At 40.9% G+C, this 18951-nt stretch overlaps 1 protein-coding gene across 4 annotated transcripts in view; it reads right to left on the bottom strand.

The window, feature by feature from the left end:
• DCTN4 (dynactin subunit 4) overlaps window positions 1-18951 on the bottom strand; it is a 64415-nt gene that overhangs the window by 42708 nt on the left and 2756 nt on the right. Inside the window, exon 1 of one of the 4 annotated variants that reach the window (XM_054487831.2) lies at window positions 955-1241. The exons of 1 other annotated variant lie outside the window; for it this stretch is intronic. In XM_054487831.2, coding sequence (XP_054343806.1) covers window positions 955-1089 — 135 coding nt within the window. In that variant the 5' untranslated portion in view covers window positions 1090-1241. Of the gene's footprint in view, window positions 1-201; window positions 360-954; window positions 1242-18951 lie in introns of those variants that run through there. 2 more of the 4 variants (XM_054487830.2, XM_054487833.2) reach the window with 2 other exon arrangements.

Consider the following 18951-nt stretch of genomic DNA (forward strand, 5'->3'; position numbering starts at 1 on the left):
TGACTTACAGCAAACACTCTGTATCTGTTTCTTTACCTGTAAAAAAATTTTTTTAAAAAGGTATCCACTTAAATTGGCTTGAAGATTACATAAAGCACATGACATATAGCAAGTATCGAATAAGCAGCAACTATTATTACTATCAGCTTTTTCTTCAGTAGACTATGGCTTATTAAACAGCGCATTTTATGTCTTACTCGCCTTTTAATCCCTAAAGCTTACTGAATAAACAAGATGTGCCAAGCGCTGCAGAAGTTTTGGGGTTTTGTTATTTGGTGACTTTTTACTGGCCGGGGTCTTCTTTTTGAAAAATCCAACTTCGGACACCCACTTGTGCCAGGGAAGGACAGCATTGTCCTCTAGCTCCATAAATACACTTTCAGCTTCTTACATGACATACTCTATTCTGAGCGCTTTTCACATAACTCACGCCGCCCCAACCTCTTCCCGGCTGCAGGCCTTGGCCTGAGTCAGGAACAGGGCAAGGCAGTCTGACGAGGGCCCAGTTTCTGGACAAAAGAGGAGCAGAACTTTCAGGATGGGAGAACTATGAATGAGAATGCCTCCGCCTCCCTCCATCCTCGCAATAAATCCTGGAAATGCAGTTTTTCGCCCCTTAAGTGGGCTGAACTAAGCACCCCCCAGACCTTTCTCCGTAGTCCACCCAATTACCAAGCCCCATCGGAGACAGACACCGTCCCTAAGTCAAGTTTGTCCAATCAGAGGCCGCTCTGGAACCAGAAGATCCGCTCAGTCCCACCCGAGGCTGCTCCTCCTTTCCAAGTGACAGATTAGAAGCAAATTAAATCGCAGGCAAACCCGAGTGACGGAAGACAAAACCAATCAGTAAGGAAGGAAAATAACTCCAGCCTGCCGGTAGCAGTGACTAGGATGAACGCCGCGCCCCCACCCCCCACCCCACCACACATATTCGCTATAGGGCGACTCCGTTACCTCGTGAGACACACATTCCAGCGACCGCAGTTCGCTACAATAGCGGCAGAAGTAGAGTTGCGAGAGCGGGGCCCGAACCTTCTTTTCTCCCTGGACTAGATAGACAACCCGGTCCGACTGCAGCAAGGACGCCATCTTGGGGAGGGAGGAGGCGATGACTCTCCCGGCGCATCACGTGACCCGAGAGCCAGCGTCTTCCTCGCTGCCTTCCCTACGTCTTCCTACGTAGACTTTGACGTTAGGTTTCCCACCTCGTCCGGCTCTGCGCCCGTCGAAAACCAGAGCGCGCGTGCGCAGCTGGGATCCCTGTTTTCCCCCCAACCCTGGGCCCGTCCCCCAGCGCTTTTGTGAGCGTCCAGTGCCCTTACTGCCATTAGGTCTGGACTCAGTGAGCTCCTTTTATTCTTTTCTTCCAGAATGGAAGCCTGATCTTTTGTCTTATTTACGACGGCCTCCTCTGCCCCACTTAACAGGCGAGCATCCAGGAGACAAATGGAAGGTCTCAAAGGGACAGGGCTCCGTGGGGACTGAAAGACAGGAGTCACACCACACCGGCACTGTCTTCTGAGTCTTGCCAATGGCCTTTGGGAACTTTCACATACATTATCACATTTGAAACTTAGGCTGTGAGTTCCTCCACGCAGGTTTTGAGTACATAGTTAGCATTAGGTCTAAGTCTGTATTGTGGACCTTCAATAAGTATGAAAGGAAGGAATGAAATCAATGAATGAACAATGTTGGTAGGAGTCTACGTTTTTCTAACGTGTAAGCTAAGGCTCAGGTCTGCCTCTTGGGTGAGCAGCGACTGCGTGAGACTGGTATTACATGGGTGGGAAAGTAATTTATCAACAGTTTTAGGTAAAGAAATGCAGATTTATTAGAGAAGGTATGAAAATACGTTGAAAGGTTGCAATGGGCAGACCAGCCAGAGAGGAGCTGACTTCAAGGAAACAAAGGCTTGCTGGAGATTTTATCCGATGGTTCTTGGGCTGCAGAGTGCTGTGCAGTACCGAGAACTCCAAGGTTACAGGGAGCTAACTTGCATGTGTCTCGTGATAGCTGAGTGCAGGAAGATTGTGAGTTATTTGCACAGGAGGGCTATGTGTCCTGCACCGTGAAGAAAGGCAGACTTAGAGCGCATCTGTTCTTTTTGCTATCCCTTGGTCCCACTAGCCTGACTCCCTTTCTCTAATTGGGACTCCCCAGTATGTAAAATGACCACCTAGAACTGCCTAGCAGAAACTGGAGCCTCTGCTGCCTGCCACCAGGTCTACCTTTTTATAATTGTAGTAGTGTTGTATTATTAGCTGTCTGACGTTAGAGTTGGTGATTGAGAAGAAAGGGAACTGAATACTATTAGCAAACATTTATTGAGCACTTATTAAGTACAGCACACTGTGTCAAAACTTTACATACATTGTCGAATTTAATTCTTACAACAGCTCCAAAAAGCATGTGGCTATCATTATTTCTATTTTACAGAGCAGGAAACTGAGGCACAGGGAAGTGCAGTGACTCCTCTATAAGGTTTCATAGATAGAGGTAGAACCCTTTTCTGTCTGACTCTAGTACTTGCAGGTATAACCCCTATGTATACTCCCTCCAGCATATTTTCTAATATGGTGATGTTAATAATACCTTACATTTATATAGACCTTTTCAGCTTATACAGTGCTAATGTCACAATTTATGTCACACTTTACCAGTTGAGCCTAAAAGTCATTACTTGTTCACCAAGCAATAGCCTGGCACTAATTTGGTTTCATAGGTGGCATCTGCTCCTGGGAGAAAATATATTACTAGCCAACTCATTTGCAGTTATTTCTTTAGGTTAATGAATTCGTTGGCTTTCTGGTTTATAAACTAGTCTCTACTGAGTTTAAATTTCCTTTTCTGGACTATGCTGTTAAAATGAAGTGCCAGAGCCTGCAGGTACAGAAAGGCTGCAGACTTGAGCTGAATCCACATAAAACAGACACTTTTTAGAGCACTGATTTTGAATAATTAAGTGGCCAATTATCTTGTGCCTGCTACATGCCAGGTACTGGGGAGGGAACTAGTGATAAATGAGATACTTTCCATCCTCAAAGGCTCAGGGTTCTAGCAGGATCGAGTCCTAGTTATGCACAATGGTGCCTAGCTTGATAATGTAGCCTTGTGTTGCTTTTTCACTCTTTCCAGCCCTGGACTTACCCTCATTGACTTCTCAATGCTGGCTTCCTTCCTGCATAATCTCATTTTGAGCTCTGCTTTCTAGGGGGAGCTCAGGCTAATACAGAGACCCTAAAGTTGAACTGGCAGATCAAAGGATATCCACATTTAATAAATACTGGCAATGAGCCCTTGTGAAATTCTAGGCCAATTTACACTCTCACTGTAAGTGTATGAGCTATCCATTTCCCACTGTTTTGCCCACCTGGTATATTATCAAATTTGAGTGGATAGTTTTGGCACTTTCTAGCTATGTGATCTTGAAAAAGACATGTACACCTCAGAGTCTTGTTTCAAGATACATAGAATGAGAAGAATAATCCCTGCCTTGGTGACAATAAAAAATCATCCAGGCTGTGAAAGCATTTTGTAAGCTATGAAGTACTAAGCACATGGAAGAAATGCTCCCTAAGTATCCCAAGTATGAAAAACCCAAAGTGGTTTTCATTTTTATAAAAAGTCCTTCAGAGTAAATCCACAATAATAATGGAAAAAACTGGAAGTTAGTCAGACTTTGGTCAAATGAGGTCTTGTGAAGGGGACCGAATCTGGGCTCTGACCTCAAAGACTTAGGGTTTTCTATAGCTTAGGAATCCTGGGGAACTGCTCTCACCAATGCTGGCCACCTGCCCTGACTGCCTTCCCCACTTTTGCTTTCCTACTTGAAAACTATATTAATTACAGGGTTTCCTGTGTTGAATCTATCTGCAGGCTAATCTAAAAGTCATAGTAAGTGAACAGAGGGGGAAGAAAAAAGAAGTCCCTGTTTCATCAATATCCATGCTAGCCCCTGTGGGGGCCCTCCCTGCCCAGGAAATGTGGTGGTGGCAGGGCTAAAGCTAATTTCCCAAGTGTAAACATGGCAAAAGACTGCTGGCCTGCCTTTATTCTGGGAAATCTTTTGAATTGTTTTTGCTTTTGAATTGAACTGAACTTTGAATTTTCTTTTTTTTTTTTTGAGATGGAGTCTCGCTCTGTCGCCAGTCTGGAGTGCAGTGGCACGATCTCGGCTCACTGCAAGCTCCGCCTCCCGGGTTCATGCCATTCTCCTGCCTCAGCCTGCCAAGTAACTGGGACTACAGGCGCTCGCCACCACGGCTGGCTAATTTTTTTGTATTTTTAGTAGAGATGGGTTTTCACCATGTTAGCCAAGATGGTCTGGATCTCCTGACCTCATGATCCGCCCTCCTCGGCCCCCCAAAGTGCTGGGATTATAGGTGTGAGCCACCATGCTTGGCCCACTAAAACAACTTTTTATGAGGACGTGCACAGATGGGCCTACAGAAGATTCAGAAGCCTGACTAAAATTTGGCCAAGCAAAGACTGTTTCTCACCCTCCCTCTTGCACAATTCACCACCCAACCCCGAGGCTTGCTTCTAGGAGAGCACCAGTGTATTGCTCACTGAATTGAGCAAAGTGGAATTGAAGACTGAATTCATGCCTAACTCAGTGCCTGGCACAGAGCAAGTCCTCGGTTAGTATTTGTAGAGTGGATGAATACTATTTTAAACCGTCTGGAACTTGCTGCCATATGGAAGCTGGCAACTAAAAAAATTTTTTTTTTATTTTTCACCTTTAAGCAGTTGCTTCTTTTAGAAGGCAGAACAAGAAATAGGGGGAGAGGGGAGGATTGCAATTTTGAATTGTGTGGTTAGGGTAACCCTCCTGAAAAGGTAAGGTTTGAGCAAAGATTTGAAGGAGGTAGAGCAAGAGCCCAGTGGATATCTGGGGAAAGAGCCTTCCGGAAGGAGCTAAACAAGGTCTCTAAGGCGTATGTGAGGAGCAGCAAGACCTGTGTCATTGTTAGGGAGTGAGCACGGGGGAGGGGCTTAGGGGATGATGTCCCAGAGTTAATGGGGGCTGGGGGTGCACTCATGTAGGATCTTAAAGGGCATTTAAAGGATGTTGAATTTTTCTCTGAAGGGAATGTGGAACCATTGCAGGATTTCAAGCAGAGCAGTGATGTGATCTAACCTACATTTTACAAGGGTCATTCCTGACATCGTTTTGGAAATGGACTGTAGATAGACAAGGATAGAATCAGGGCTCAGTTAGCAAATTGCAATGGTGATCCAAGCAAAAGAAGATAGTGCCATAGAGCACGGATTCTGGCTGTATTTTGAAGATAGAGCCTATGGGATTTCCTCATGCCCATAGACTGCCATGTGGGAGGGGACGGCTTGAAGTTAGGCAACAGGGAGGCCCTGGTTGGGCCAGGGGACAGTTTGTTTCTCACTTTGACCAAATTCAGCCACTGGGGGTTTATTTCCTCAGAAATTACCAAGACTGTTTCTTCTCTCTGAAGTCAAAATAAAAACATCCAGGAAAGGACTAGACACTTTTATATTTAAGAAAAAGAAATGAAGCTAACTTGTTCAGTCTCTTATTTTGTTCCAACTCACAAAGCATGGTGATGACAACACAGGAAGGCATATTTCACAAGAGGCCGGAAAAAGAGCCAGTCAGTCAGTTGCTAAACACATTAATCAGATCTTCAGTGCTCCAGCTCAGGCTGAGGTGACTCTGGTGTGGGAGAGCCCAGCCTGTTTGGAATGGGGCCAAGGGCTCTCCATAGTAGCTTCTCCCCTTGCTGTGAAGGTAAAATGTGTTAATACAAGTAAAGTGGGTAGAGGGCAGCACGCTGTCAGTAATATCAGTGCTATGTAAGTATTGGTTATTAGGCCATGGAGTATGGCCCAATCCCCTCATTAACAAGTGAGAAAACAGGTTCAGAGAGAGGAATTCATTTGTCTAAAGTTACACTGGCTCTCCAGCTTTACTTCTGAGCAGCACTAAGTTGGCTTCTTAAAAAAATTGTTTTGGACAATTGGGATTTCCAGTGTTGCCCCTCTTACAATTTATTCCTGGGAAGTTCTTTTAGACTTTCAGCTGTCTCATCTGAGAGTCTTCCTGTCCTCACAGGGAAGTTTAACGGGATATTTTGTTACTCTTGAGCACTGGTGGAAGTGAGCCTCCAAGCTCACTTGGAGTGGCCACTGCCTTCTGGTGTTTCTACCCTTGTGTACCAGGGTTGGTCTGTGTGACCAACAGCATATGACAGAAGTGATGGGATGACACTTCCGAGACTAGATTATAAAAGACTGTGTCTTCTGTATTGGGCCCTCTCTTGCTGGAGCTCTCTCTCTCTCTCTGAAACACACACACACACACACACACACACACACACACACACACACACACACACACACCCGTTCTTCTCTTGTATCATTTGTTTGGGAGAAGCAGGCTGCCATTTTGTGAGCAACCCCATAGCAAGGCCTGTGTGGCAGGAAACTGAAGCCTCTGGCCCACAGCTGTTGAGGACTAAGGCCTGCCAGCAACCAGCGAGTGAACTCAGAGGTGGATTCTCCAGCTTCACTTGAGTATAGAGATCATTACAGACCCGGATGACAGCCTGACTGCAAACTTGTGAGAGACCCTGAGCTAGAACCACCCAGGTTAGCAACTCCTGGACTCTGGCCCTCAGAAACCTTAAGATAATAAATGTTTATTTTAAGCTGCTATGTTTGGGGATACTTTGTTCTTTCCTTACCACCACCATAACAGTTAACCTCTGCCACACTGTATACTTCTCTTTCCATCTCTGCCCCCTCCACTGTCCTAGTCATGGCCTCATGCCCTTCCCACGTGTCCCCATAACCAACTGTCTTCTCTGAGGTCAAACCCAGAAGTTATCAAACCAGCTGAATCAGTCACAGTACCAACAGGAAACAGATGGCGGGCTAAAATTGATAATTTGAAGAAAGTTTAATATAGGAACTATTTGCGGAATTGTGGGTGGGGTGGAGAGCAATGAAAAGGAAGGAACACTGCAGTTCACAGGGTTAGTAAAGGTGGGTGCTGTTTATGGCCTGAGGCCTGAAGAGGCAAGGATGGGAGCAGTTACTGGACTCTGGAGACAGACAGAGCTGTGTGAAGAGGGTCCCCTGACAGGAATTGGGCCACAGAGCCAGCCATGCAGCCCCTGGGGTGGGGGTGGGGGTAGAATGCAAAACACCTCAGCTCCTGCTGGTGCTTCCCTCTTAGATGAGCCCACCAGAAAGTTAGACATCAAGGAAATCTATCTTAGTTTCCCTCAGAAGCAGATTGTGGGATAAGGGTTTAAGTGCAAGTCATTTATTTGAGAGGCTCAAAGGTTCAGGGTATACCAGTAGGGAACTGAGGAAGTGAAATAAAGAAGAGAAGACAGCTGGTATGATTGTTATTAAGCCAGCTATCATAGTGGGTGACTGGAGCCTAGTCCCACAGAGAAACTCTGGAAACAATGTAAACATACCTCTCAGAATTATTTCACCGAAGGGTGAGGGAGTTGGGGTATTTATACTCCTAAAGTCTTTGGTTGAGGGCTGCTTCTGGAGAAAAGGGTTAATTCCTGGATACTTTTGGACTGACAGACCAACCTTCTGTGTTTCTGGGAAAAGCCCTCAGACACAAAGATACGTATACTGGCAATTGGAAGTCTGTGAAACATTGAGGTGGAGAAGGCCTAAGAGATTTGCGCAGGGATTGGCAGTGTCTGCTACCAGGCCCACTGATGGGATACATTCAGATGAACCTCCCATTCACAAGGCAGGATGGAGAACTGTGCAGAGGGTGAATCTGGAAGCAAAAATAGAAACTATACTGCATGCTTAAAGTTAATAAGTAAAACTTATTAATACTCTCTTAAGTATAGATGCACTGTATAGGTTTCAAAACAATATTTTTTCCCTTTTATTCTCACAGTTACTCTACCCTCTCTTGTAACCATGTAGCTAATTGTCTGATCCTGCTTGTGCATTATGCAGTGTGCATTCCAATTCTGATTGTGCCTGTGCACAATCTCACTGTGCACAATCTCACTGTGCCTTACCCAGGTCACTAATTACTCCATTTCAATTAGCAGAAAAAGAGGCACAGAGAGGACCTAACTCAATAAGAGTCATTCAGATGCAAGACATTTAGAATCAGTTCTTTTACTTCCTGTTGGGGTAATCTTAGAAAAGTTAACATATCCTCTTTGGGCTTCTGTTTTCTGATGTGTAAAATAGGGGTTAATAACATTTTCACCCTAGAATTGTTTTAAGGACTAAGTAATATAATGCATATAAAATCTTTGCTATACAATAAATGCTAAATAAGTGTTTCATTCAAGTAAATATTCTTTTTGAAAAAATAGGCAAATGAATATAAATATTTGAGACCAAAGTTTACTTCAAAAATTAGACCGACTGAACAGAGATACCTTCTGGTAATAGACACTCTATTATCTCTAGCTACATGACTGTGTAATAATTGAACACTTTGGAATTAAGCCATGAGAACTGATTCAAATAATTATAACCACACTAATGAGACCATGTGACTATCACTCCACTTCAAAGCTATAAAACGGAATGCTTCCATTTCCTCTTCTTTCTCTCTGTCTGCTTAGCACTTTGTTTTATCTCAAATTCCACATGTTCGAGAAATTTCATCATTTCGCCATCCTTCCTTATCATTAATTCAAGGAAGTCTTTCAGCCATAATACAAAAGTTTTAATTAAAATAAAAATTCCTGCATCTTATGTTCAGGCTAGAAGCTTATTTCTTTTGAGTTAGCAAGTGAGTGGAGCTTCCCCCAAAGAGTAAGAAGGCATTTTGCCCAAGGATTTATAGAACAAACAGAACTTTGGGAATTTTTTCAGGAAGAAAGGGGAAGAGAGGGAGACTAGTAATTTCAGGAGTCCTGGTGCTTATTGCCTGACTTTTGGGAAGACCTGAGCTGTTTAGGGGCCTGTAAGTGAGAAACTAATGTCTGAGCCAGGACAGATTCATCAGTGAAACAAAATAGATCATCCCAACACAGGTATGCTTTTAATTAAAAACTGTAGTAACCTTAAGATCCTTGAGCCTTAGCTTCAAAAAAGTTTTGGAGGTGCAAGTGACTACAGAGAACATTTAACTGAACTATCTTCTTTTCACTTCTGGAGGCTGAAGATATAGAAAGAAGAAGGGACTTCCTCAAGGTCACATAGCAAACTAGTGACAGAGCCAGGACTAGAAGTCATGGTTTAGTACTGTTTAGTGCCAGTTTAGTACCTTTACCTTGTGCCAGTGACACACTCCTTGCCCCCATACCCCAGTCTTCCACCGTCTCAATGAAAACCTTCTGCGGTATCTCTCTGCTCCCATACCTCCAGTGTTAGGGAACCCATGACATCCCAAGAAAGCCTGTTCTGTCCAATTTCAGACAGCTCTTTAAAAATATTCTTTCTTTGGGTGAACTGAGATTTGCTTCTCCTCAGCTGACACTCTCTGATTCTAGGTCGGCTCCCTCTGCCCCAGGCATACTTCAGAGGTTTGCTCAGATTCCCCATTGCCTACATGAGTCCTCCCATCTCTAGACTAAACATCCTATTGTCTTACAATTCTATTCTGTTTTTGGCTGCAGTGATCTATGATTGTGCCACTGCACTCGAGCCTGGGTAACAGAGCAAGACCTTGCCTCTTAAAAAAAAATCAGTGAACTTTGAGCAAAGCAGATTGTCCTCCATAATGTCGGTGGGCCTCGTCCAATCAATTGAAAGCCTTAAGAAAAAGATAGACCTTCCCTAGGAAGGGGGAATTCTGCCAGCAAACTGCTTTCAGACTCAAGATGCAACATCGAGTCTTCCCTAGGTTTCTAGCCTGCTGGGCTACCCTGCAGATTTTGGACTTGCTAGCCTTTACAATCATGTAAGCCACTTCCTTAAGAATCAATCTCTCTTTCTTGTTCTCTCTCTCTGTCCACACACACACACACACACACACACACACACACACACACACACACACAGTTGGTTCTGTTTCTCTGGAGAACTCTCTGAGTTAATACAATAGTTTTTCAAGCATACAACTTTGCCTTCGGCACAACTTCAGAACTGGAAAGAGAAGTCTTGGTTGACCTCTGGTCATCCTATCATTCATTTATTCATTCATTCAACTAGTAGAGCATTTATTCTGTACCTAGGTGCAGGTGATAGAAAGGAAAATATCGTAACCAGAAATTTGAACTTAGGGAGGACTTTGATGAAACCAGACCCAACTCAAAATTGTTAGTGCAGAGTGGCAAAGGGTTTAGGCTCAGTAGTCAAGCTGTCCTGGGTTCATAGTCTGGCTCTAACAATTGTCAGCTGGTGGCCTTGGCAAGTCACTCAGCCTCCCTGAGCCTCAGTTTCCGCATCTGTAAAAGGGAGAATTTGGATTAGATTGTTTTTAATTTTCTCTTTAGTTTTGGACAGCAGTGTTTCAATTTAGTGAAAATGCAGGAAGGAAAGAATTGTACGTAGTATGAAGGCTCTACTCTAGGGCCTAGGGAAAAATCCTATATATGATCATGTCATTCATATGTATTATCTATTCAAATAAGTAATATTTACTAGACACATGTTCTTTCACATTCATGATTTCACTTGTTTCTATTTCATCCTCATTGAAGCTGCTTAAGTTAGGCAGTAGCATTCACATTTTGTGGAAGGGAAAACAGAGGCCCATAGACATTAAATACTTCATCCAAGGTCACCGTAAGTGCCAGAACCAGGATTCAAACTCAGTTTTCAAAAATTCTGAACTACATGATCTTGCATTACCTCCTTTTGCCTGGGAATTCTTGGCAGTTGGGAAGAATGGCATGAGTTCAAGAACTCTGAAATCTGTTTTAGCATTGTGTTCTCTTCAAATAGTTTGTCAAAGTATAGTCTTCAAGCTGGTGTGGTGGCTCATGCCTGTAATCCCAGCACTTTGGGAGGCCAGAGTGGGCGGTTCGCTTGAGCCCAGGAGTTCAAGAACAGCCTGGGCAACATGACAAAACTCCGTCACTACAAAAAGTAAAAAATAAAAAAGTATAGTTTCAAAATGTTAAAAATATAATTTGTATACATATACATAGAAAGCATGGATCAAAGTTTTATATAGATGTTTAATGAAGGAACCAGTAGGATGACAAGGAATGCTAAAATAATTAATTAATAAAAAATTAATAGGTTAGATGCAAAATTGGTTAATTACCTACAGGGCAATAAAATCATAACCTTTGGGGTTATCTTTTCTATGAGACAGAAATCATTTGTATCTCTACTGGATGGTACAAGCCAAAACAATGAAGAAACCACATTTGTGCCATATCAAACTTTCTAAAGTTAACATCTAACTTTATGGGGTTGTAAAATGTCTGGACCCCAACTAATAGTAAATAGTCAATCAAACCAAGGTCCATATCCTTAGAGAGTAAGATGGTGCTTTAGAGCACACTAGGTCATGCTCTAGTGTGATGTCGGCAGGACATGTAGTCATCCTTTTGGTGTATTTCCAAATTTCTGGATGATTTTTCTTATCAATTCACCTCTATAATCACAAACTTCAAAAATTGTGATCACAAAGATGACTGATTTCATTAGAGGATATTTGGCCTAATTCATTTGCACAGAAGCCTCATTGTTGTATGGCCAGCAAATCTAGACCTATATGCTTCTGAGCAACTATTACAGCCAGATAATTAGCTTCCACTGGAGATTTCACAAGGAGCTAGGGTTAAATTTTCAATACCCAGTATCATTCCAAAGATATTCTCAACTAGATTGAGATATAGTTCACATGTTATACAATTAATTCATTTAAAGTGTACAATTCAATGGCTTTTAGCATTTACAGATTTACACAACCATCACTACAATCAATTTTAGAAGATTTTCATTACCCCAGAAAGAAATACCTCAGCCTTTAGACATCACCCCACATTCCCTTTACTACCCCTACCAGTAGGAAACCACTAATCTTTCTATCTCTATCGATTTGCCTGTTTTGGATATTTCATATAGATGGAATAATAGAATGTACAGCCCTTTGTGACTGGCTTCTTTCTCTTTAGCATACTGTTTTTAGGGTCCATCTATCTTGAAGCCTGCATAAGTACTTTTTTTATTGCTAAGTAATATTCCATTGTATGGTCATGCAGACTTACTCTAAGAGTCCAACTTTATTCTTTTGAACTTTTTTCCCTTTATTCTATTGATGTGATATATTACATTGATTTTTGGATGTTACACCAACCTTGCATTCCTGGGATAAGTCCTACTTGGTCATGTTTTATAATCCTTATGTAATTCTGGATTTGATTTGTTAGTATTTTGTTGAAGATTTTTCTGACAATATTCGTAAGACACATCGGTCTGTAGTTTTCTTTTCTTGTGATATCTTTGTCTTATTTTGGTATCAGCATAATACTGTGAAAGGAAAATATCTTGGACCCCCAAAATCACTAAGGAAAACTCAAGCTGGAAACTGCTTAACGCAAACCTGCCTCCCATTCTATTCAAAGTTATCCCTTGCTAGGCATGGTGGCTTACGCCTGTAATCCCAGCACTTTGGGAGGCCAAGGCGAGCAGATCACCTGAATTCAGGAGTTCAAGACTGGCTTGGCCAATATAGTGAAACCCTGTCTCTACTTTACCAAAAATACAAAAAATTAGCTGAGCGTGGTGGCGTGCACCTGTAGTCCCAGCTACTTGGGAGGCTGAGACAGAAGAATCACTTGAAGCAGGGAGGCAGAGGTTGCAGTGAGCCAAGATCGCACCACTGCACTCCAGCCTGGGTGACAGAGCGAGACTCTGTCTCAAAACAAAAATGAAAACAAAAAACCCCACAAAGTTATCCCTCTTCTCATTGACATAGATGCATATCTGATTGCCTCCTTTGTAAAAGCTAATAAGAAACGCAAAATAAAGCAACCATTTGTGTCTCACCTATCTGTGACCTGGAAGCTCCAACCCGCTTTGAGTCTTCCTGCCTTTGCTTCAAGTTGTCCCACCTTTCCAGACTGAATATTCTTCTTACCTATATTGATTGATGTCTCATGTCTCCCTAAAATGTATAAAACCAAGCCACGCCTGACCACCTTGGGTACATGTCGTCAGGACTTCCTGAGGCTATGTCATGTGTGTGTCCTCAACTTTGGCAAAATAAACTTTCTAAATTAACTGAGACCTGTCTCAGATTTTCTAGGTTCACAAATGCATTGGGAAGTGTGCACTCCTTTTCTGTTATTTGGAAGAGTTTGTGAAGAATTGGTGTGAATTCTTCTTTAAATGTTTAGTAAACTCACTGGTGAAGCCATCTGGTCCTGGACTTTTAAAAACAATTACCAGTTTAATCTTTTCATTTGTTATGAGTCTTTTCAGGTTTTCTGTTTCTTCTTGAGTGAGTTTTTGCAGTTTTTGTCTTTTCAAGGAATTTGTCTACTTCCTCTTAGTTAACTGATTGTCAAAGAGTTATTAATAATATTTCCTTGTAATTCACTTTATTTCCAAAAGGTCAGTAGTAAAGGCCCCATTTCCATTTCTGACATCAATTTCATAAATTACTTTTAGTAATTTGGATCTCAGTCTTTCTTGTTCGGTCTAGTTAAAGGTTGGTCAATTTTGTTGATCTTTTAAAAAAATCAACTTTTAGTTTTCTTGTTTTTTGTGTTTTTCTATTCTCTATTTTGTGGATATGCATTCTAATCCTTATTATTTTCTTCCTTCTAATTACTTTTGGTTTAGTTTTCTCTTCTTTTTCCAGTGTCTTAGGTGGTAGGCAGGTTGTTGATGTGAGATCTGAGTTCGTTTTTAATGCAGGCATTTATAGCTGTAAATTTTCCTCTACATGCTGTTTTAACTACATCCCCTAGCTGCATCCCATAGCTGTGCCTTGATTTTCATTCATCTTAAAGTACTTTATAATTTTTTGTGTGATTTCTTCTTTGATACACTGACAGTGTGTTGTTTTATTTTCATGTATTTGTTAATTCCCCAAATTTCTTTCTGTTCTTGATTTCTGATTTCACTCTATCATGATTGGAGAATATACTTTGTAAGATTTCAGTCTATTTAAATTTATTGCAATTTGTTTCATGGCCTGGCATATTTCCAATTCACCATAGTATTCTATGTACATGTGAGAAAAGTATGTATTATTCTGCTGTTTGGTAGAGTGCTCTATAGATGTGTTTTAGGTCTAGTGTGTGTGTATGCTATTGTTCAATTCTTCTGTTTTCTTGTTGATCTTCTGCCTGTTTGTTCTATACAATATTGAAAGTTAGGTATTGGGATCTTTGACAATTGTTAAATTGTCTACTTCTTCCCTTAATTCTATCAATCTTTATGTTATTTTTTCTCTTTTGTTAGTGCGTATATTTATAATTGTTATAATTTCCTGATGAATTAACTCTTTAACATTATCAAATGTGCCTCTTTATCTCTAGTAACGTTTGTTGTTGTTGTTTTTGGAGGCAGAATCTCACTCCGTAACCCAGGCTGGAGTGCAGTGGCATGATCTCGGTTTGCTGCAATCTCCACCTCCTGGGTTCAAGCAATTCTTGTGCCTCAGTCACTTGAGTAGCTGGGATTACAGGCGTGTACCACAATGCCTGGCTAATTTTTGTATTTTTAGTAGAGACAGAGTTTTGCCATGTTGGCCAGGCTGGCCTCGAACTCTTGGCCTCAAGTAATCTGCCCACCTCAGCCTCACAAAGTGCTGGGATTACAGGCATGAACCACTGCACCAGGCCTTTTTGTTTTACTTTTTCTATTACTGATATAGCCACTTTGGCTTTGTTTTTTAAAAACCAGTAACATGGTCATTTATTATTATTATTATCAAGTATTATGTACTGTACATAATTGTGTGTGCTATACTTTTATATGTCTGGCAATGCAGTGGGTTTGTTTAAACCAGCATCACTACAAACACGTAAGTAATGTGTTGTGCTATCATGTTACAATGGCTACAATGTCACTAAGTGATAGAGATTTTTCAGCTTCATTATAATCTTTATTTTTACTTCAGCTTTCCTATGGTTGCTGTTTGCATTATATATATGTATATATATATATTTTTTCTTTTCTTTTGCTTTCAATCTATTTATATCTTTGAATCTAAAGTGTGCCTCCTGAAGACAGAATATAGGTTGGATCTTGTTCTTTGCATTTTTAAAATCCAATCTGACAGTCACTGCCTTTTGATAGGACTGTTTAATCCACTTGCATTTAATGTTATTATTGATATAGCTGGATTTACATCTGCTATTTCACTTTTTGTTTTTATATCTTTCAAGTATGTTCACTCTTTTATTCTTCCTTTATTGCTTTCCTTTGCATCAAATGAATATTTTTCTAGGGTAATAATTTATATTTTAAAATTTTTCTTCTTTGCTCATTTATTCCAATATCAGAAAACCAGAGCCAAGACATTAATTTCCATCTGATTTTATATGCAGTCTTTAAAAGTGAGTGACTTTCTCTTTTCCCAAGGTCCTTAGCATTTGCTAAATTTGCTGGCCTGATGGTAAGTAAGCATTATGATATAGTTTGGATGTTGTCCCTGCCCAAATTTCACACTGAAATGTAATTCCACTGTTGGAGATGGGACCTGGTGGGAGGTGACTGGATCATAGTGGCAGATTTCTCATGAATGGTTTAGTGCCATCCCCTTGGTACTGTGCTCATGATAGTGAGTTATCTTGAGATCTGGTCATTTAAAAGTGTGTGACACCTTCCCCCTCTTTTTCTTGCTCTTGCTTTCGTCATGTTATGTGCCTACTCCTGCTTCACCTTCTGCCATGACTGTTAGTGATGCTTCTTGTACAGCCTGCAGAACCGTGAGCCAGCTAAGCCTCTTTTATAAATTACCCAGGCTCAGATATTTCTTTATGACAATGCAAGAGAAGCCTAATACACATTACTAGCACAATGCTGGAACCCTGTAAGCCAAATAATAGGTACCAGATCAGTTTTCTGGGAAGGCTTCATAGCCTTGCTTCCACAAAGGAAGTACAACACTTTTTCTTTAATGGTTATGTGATTATAGCTGATTAAATGAAATTTATTCTCAAATATAACTCTCTGGATGGCTTTAATTATATGATTGATTTTTTCAATACACCTTGGTAAAAAGGATGGCAGATTCGTTGAATCTGTTCAAATAATTACATAGCCAAGGATTCAGTAAAAATATTTACTCTCGAATTCAGATGGGCCAGTGGGAACAAGGTATCATTAAAAATATTTCATTTCAGTTTGCAATAAGCATAGTTTGCTAAAATGAGGGTTAGCAATAGATGAAGAAGAAAGGACTTCCTCTTACACTCATCAGAAAATGGGACATTAAAAACAATCTAACAATATTCCAAAACAAATAATCATGATTATATTTCCTTTGTTGGCTTATTAGGCTCATGTGATTCATTCTTGACTCACAAATCTTGGATCAGCAGTATACTTCCATGTTTTTTTGCTTCAGGTTGAAAGAGTCCTAGCAATCCTGATTCAGTGCTATGGTTCAGTCTATAGATGTCTACCTGTGGTCGGAAGTCAGCGAATACTGATAAGGCTGGGCCTGTAAGTCTATTCTAGCTAAGAGCATCTGATAAAATCTTTTCCACCAAGGCTCTGGGGCTGTCCTTTGTTGACCTCTTTAGCTTACAGCAGAGGTCTTTAGGCAAGCATGGAAGAAAAATAAAAACCACCTTTTGTTGATTAAATTTAAGGTTCTGTTAATTTATTACAGTAAACAACTATATCAGAATGGGAGAGAATAAAATCTTCTACTGTGTTATGGATTTTGTCAGTGTTTTCTCAAGGGTAATGGGGACAAGGACAAATCTACTTTAAAAAGTAACATAAGGAAGACAGAACTTATTTATTAAACATCATGTGGGCTTAATATATAATGAAATTCTAACAACATTATTGAGCCAATTAAGAAATATGGAGCAGGCTGGGCACAGTGGCTCATGCCTGTAATGCCAGCACTTTGGGAGGCCGAGGAAGGCAGATCACTTGAGGTGAGGAGTTTGAGACCAGCCTGGCCAACAAGATGAAACCCTGTCTCTACTAAAAATATAAAAATTATATATATATATATATTTGTTTGTTTTGTTTTGTTTTTTGAGACAGAGTCTTGCTGTGTCATCCAGGCTAGAGTGCAGTGGTACGATCTCAGCTCACTGCAGCCTCTGCCTCCCAGGTTCAAGCAAGTCTCCTGCCTCAGCCTCCCGAGTAGCTGGGGTTACAGATGTGCACCACCACTCCCGGCTAATTTTTTGTATTTTTAAACAGAGACAGGGTTTCACTATGTTGGCCTGGCTGTTCTCGAACTCCTGGCCTCAAGTGATCCGCCAGCCTCAGCCTCCCAAAGTGCTGGGATTACAGGCGTGAGTCACTGTGCTGACTTCTTTTGCATTTCTTTAAGTGGTAAAATAAAACATATACATTAATATAATCCAAAGGTTTATCAATTCTCAAACATATAAAAATAAGAGGCAAAGGTGTGCAAATGGTGTTCAATACCATGCTTGATAACCAATGTTTTTGTATTCTATCTTTCTTAGAAATTATCCAAGCAGCTAAGATTATTCACCAGTTCACTTGATTTAGTATCAATCTAAATTCTCAGTTAATTAAAGACCTTGGAAATTATGTTTAAGTTGATATATTACAGGTAACATAATCATCGATGATATAAACTATTTAGGAAATTCAGTTTAACTACAATCTCCATGATAAAACACTGTCCATCACTCTCTCATCATCTTGCTTTATGTTCTTCATGGTTTCACAAACCGGTATCATCTTGCTTATTATTTGCTTACTTATTTTTTGTGAATATTTTCCCAGTAGATGTAAGCACAATAAATAAAGATAATTTGTCTTCCTTAGTGCCTAGAACATGTAGGAGATATTCAATAAACAGCTTTGAACGAAGGAATACAGTAAGTCCTCACTCAGCCTCCTCAATAGGTTTTGGACACTTTGATTTTAAGTGAAACTATATATAAGGAAACCAATTTTACCATAGACAAATGGATAGAAAGAAGAGTTAAGTTCCTACAGCATATTTCTGATAACAAAAGTACCACCAAACTTCTAAATAAAGACTAAAACACTTCCAATATTGAACACTGAAATAATTGTGAACCATACATACAATTAAGAAAGATTAGTAAAAACAAGGAAGAGAATTATTTACCCGCTTATTCCAGTTTAGAGTTCAGTGGCCAGAGCCTGTCCTGGCAGTTCAGGGCTCAAGGCAGTAACCAGCCCTGGACAGGACGCCATCCCATTGCAGAGCACACTCACCCACACCCACAGTCATTCACACCGGGACTACATAGACACAGCAGTTTGCCTAACATGCACATCTTCGGGATGTGGGAGGAAACCGACCGGGGTACATGGAGAAAACCCAGGAAGACATGGGGAGGACATGCAAACGCCACACAGACAGTGGTCCCAGCAGGGAAACAATTTTTTTTCCTCATCAACGTTATAACAGAAGGATGTTATTTCGGGGTCTGCTGTATATGAATAAAATATTTACTCATCATAATTGTACCAGATGTGAGGAATAGGTCTTATTTTACTATTTTATGGAGCTTGGGTGGGCTACTGGGTGACAGACTCGAAATACTGTTTTTCTGATTTCTAATACAATATATCATATTATTCACCACAAGTAAATAAATGTATTTGTACAAGTGAAAAATGAAAAGAAAATGTCTTGTGTAGATATGATTCCTAGAGAGGGTATTTGCTATGGATTGCATCCAATGGGGGCCTCTTTAGGCAGTGGTTTGTTTGTTTGTTTGTTTTTTGGAGACAGAGTCCCACTCTATTGACCAGGCTGGAGTGCAGTGGGGCAATTCGGCTCACTGCAGCCTCCGCTTCCGGGATTCAAGCGATTCTCCTGCCTCAGCCTCTCCAGTGGCTGGGATTACAGGCACCCGCCAC

Source organism: Pongo pygmaeus, chromosome 4 (genome assembly GCF_028885625.2).
Source record: "Pongo pygmaeus isolate AG05252 chromosome 4, NHGRI_mPonPyg2-v2.0_pri, whole genome shotgun sequence".
NCBI classification, from domain to species: domain Eukaryota; kingdom Metazoa; phylum Chordata; class Mammalia; order Primates; family Hominidae; genus Pongo; species Pongo pygmaeus.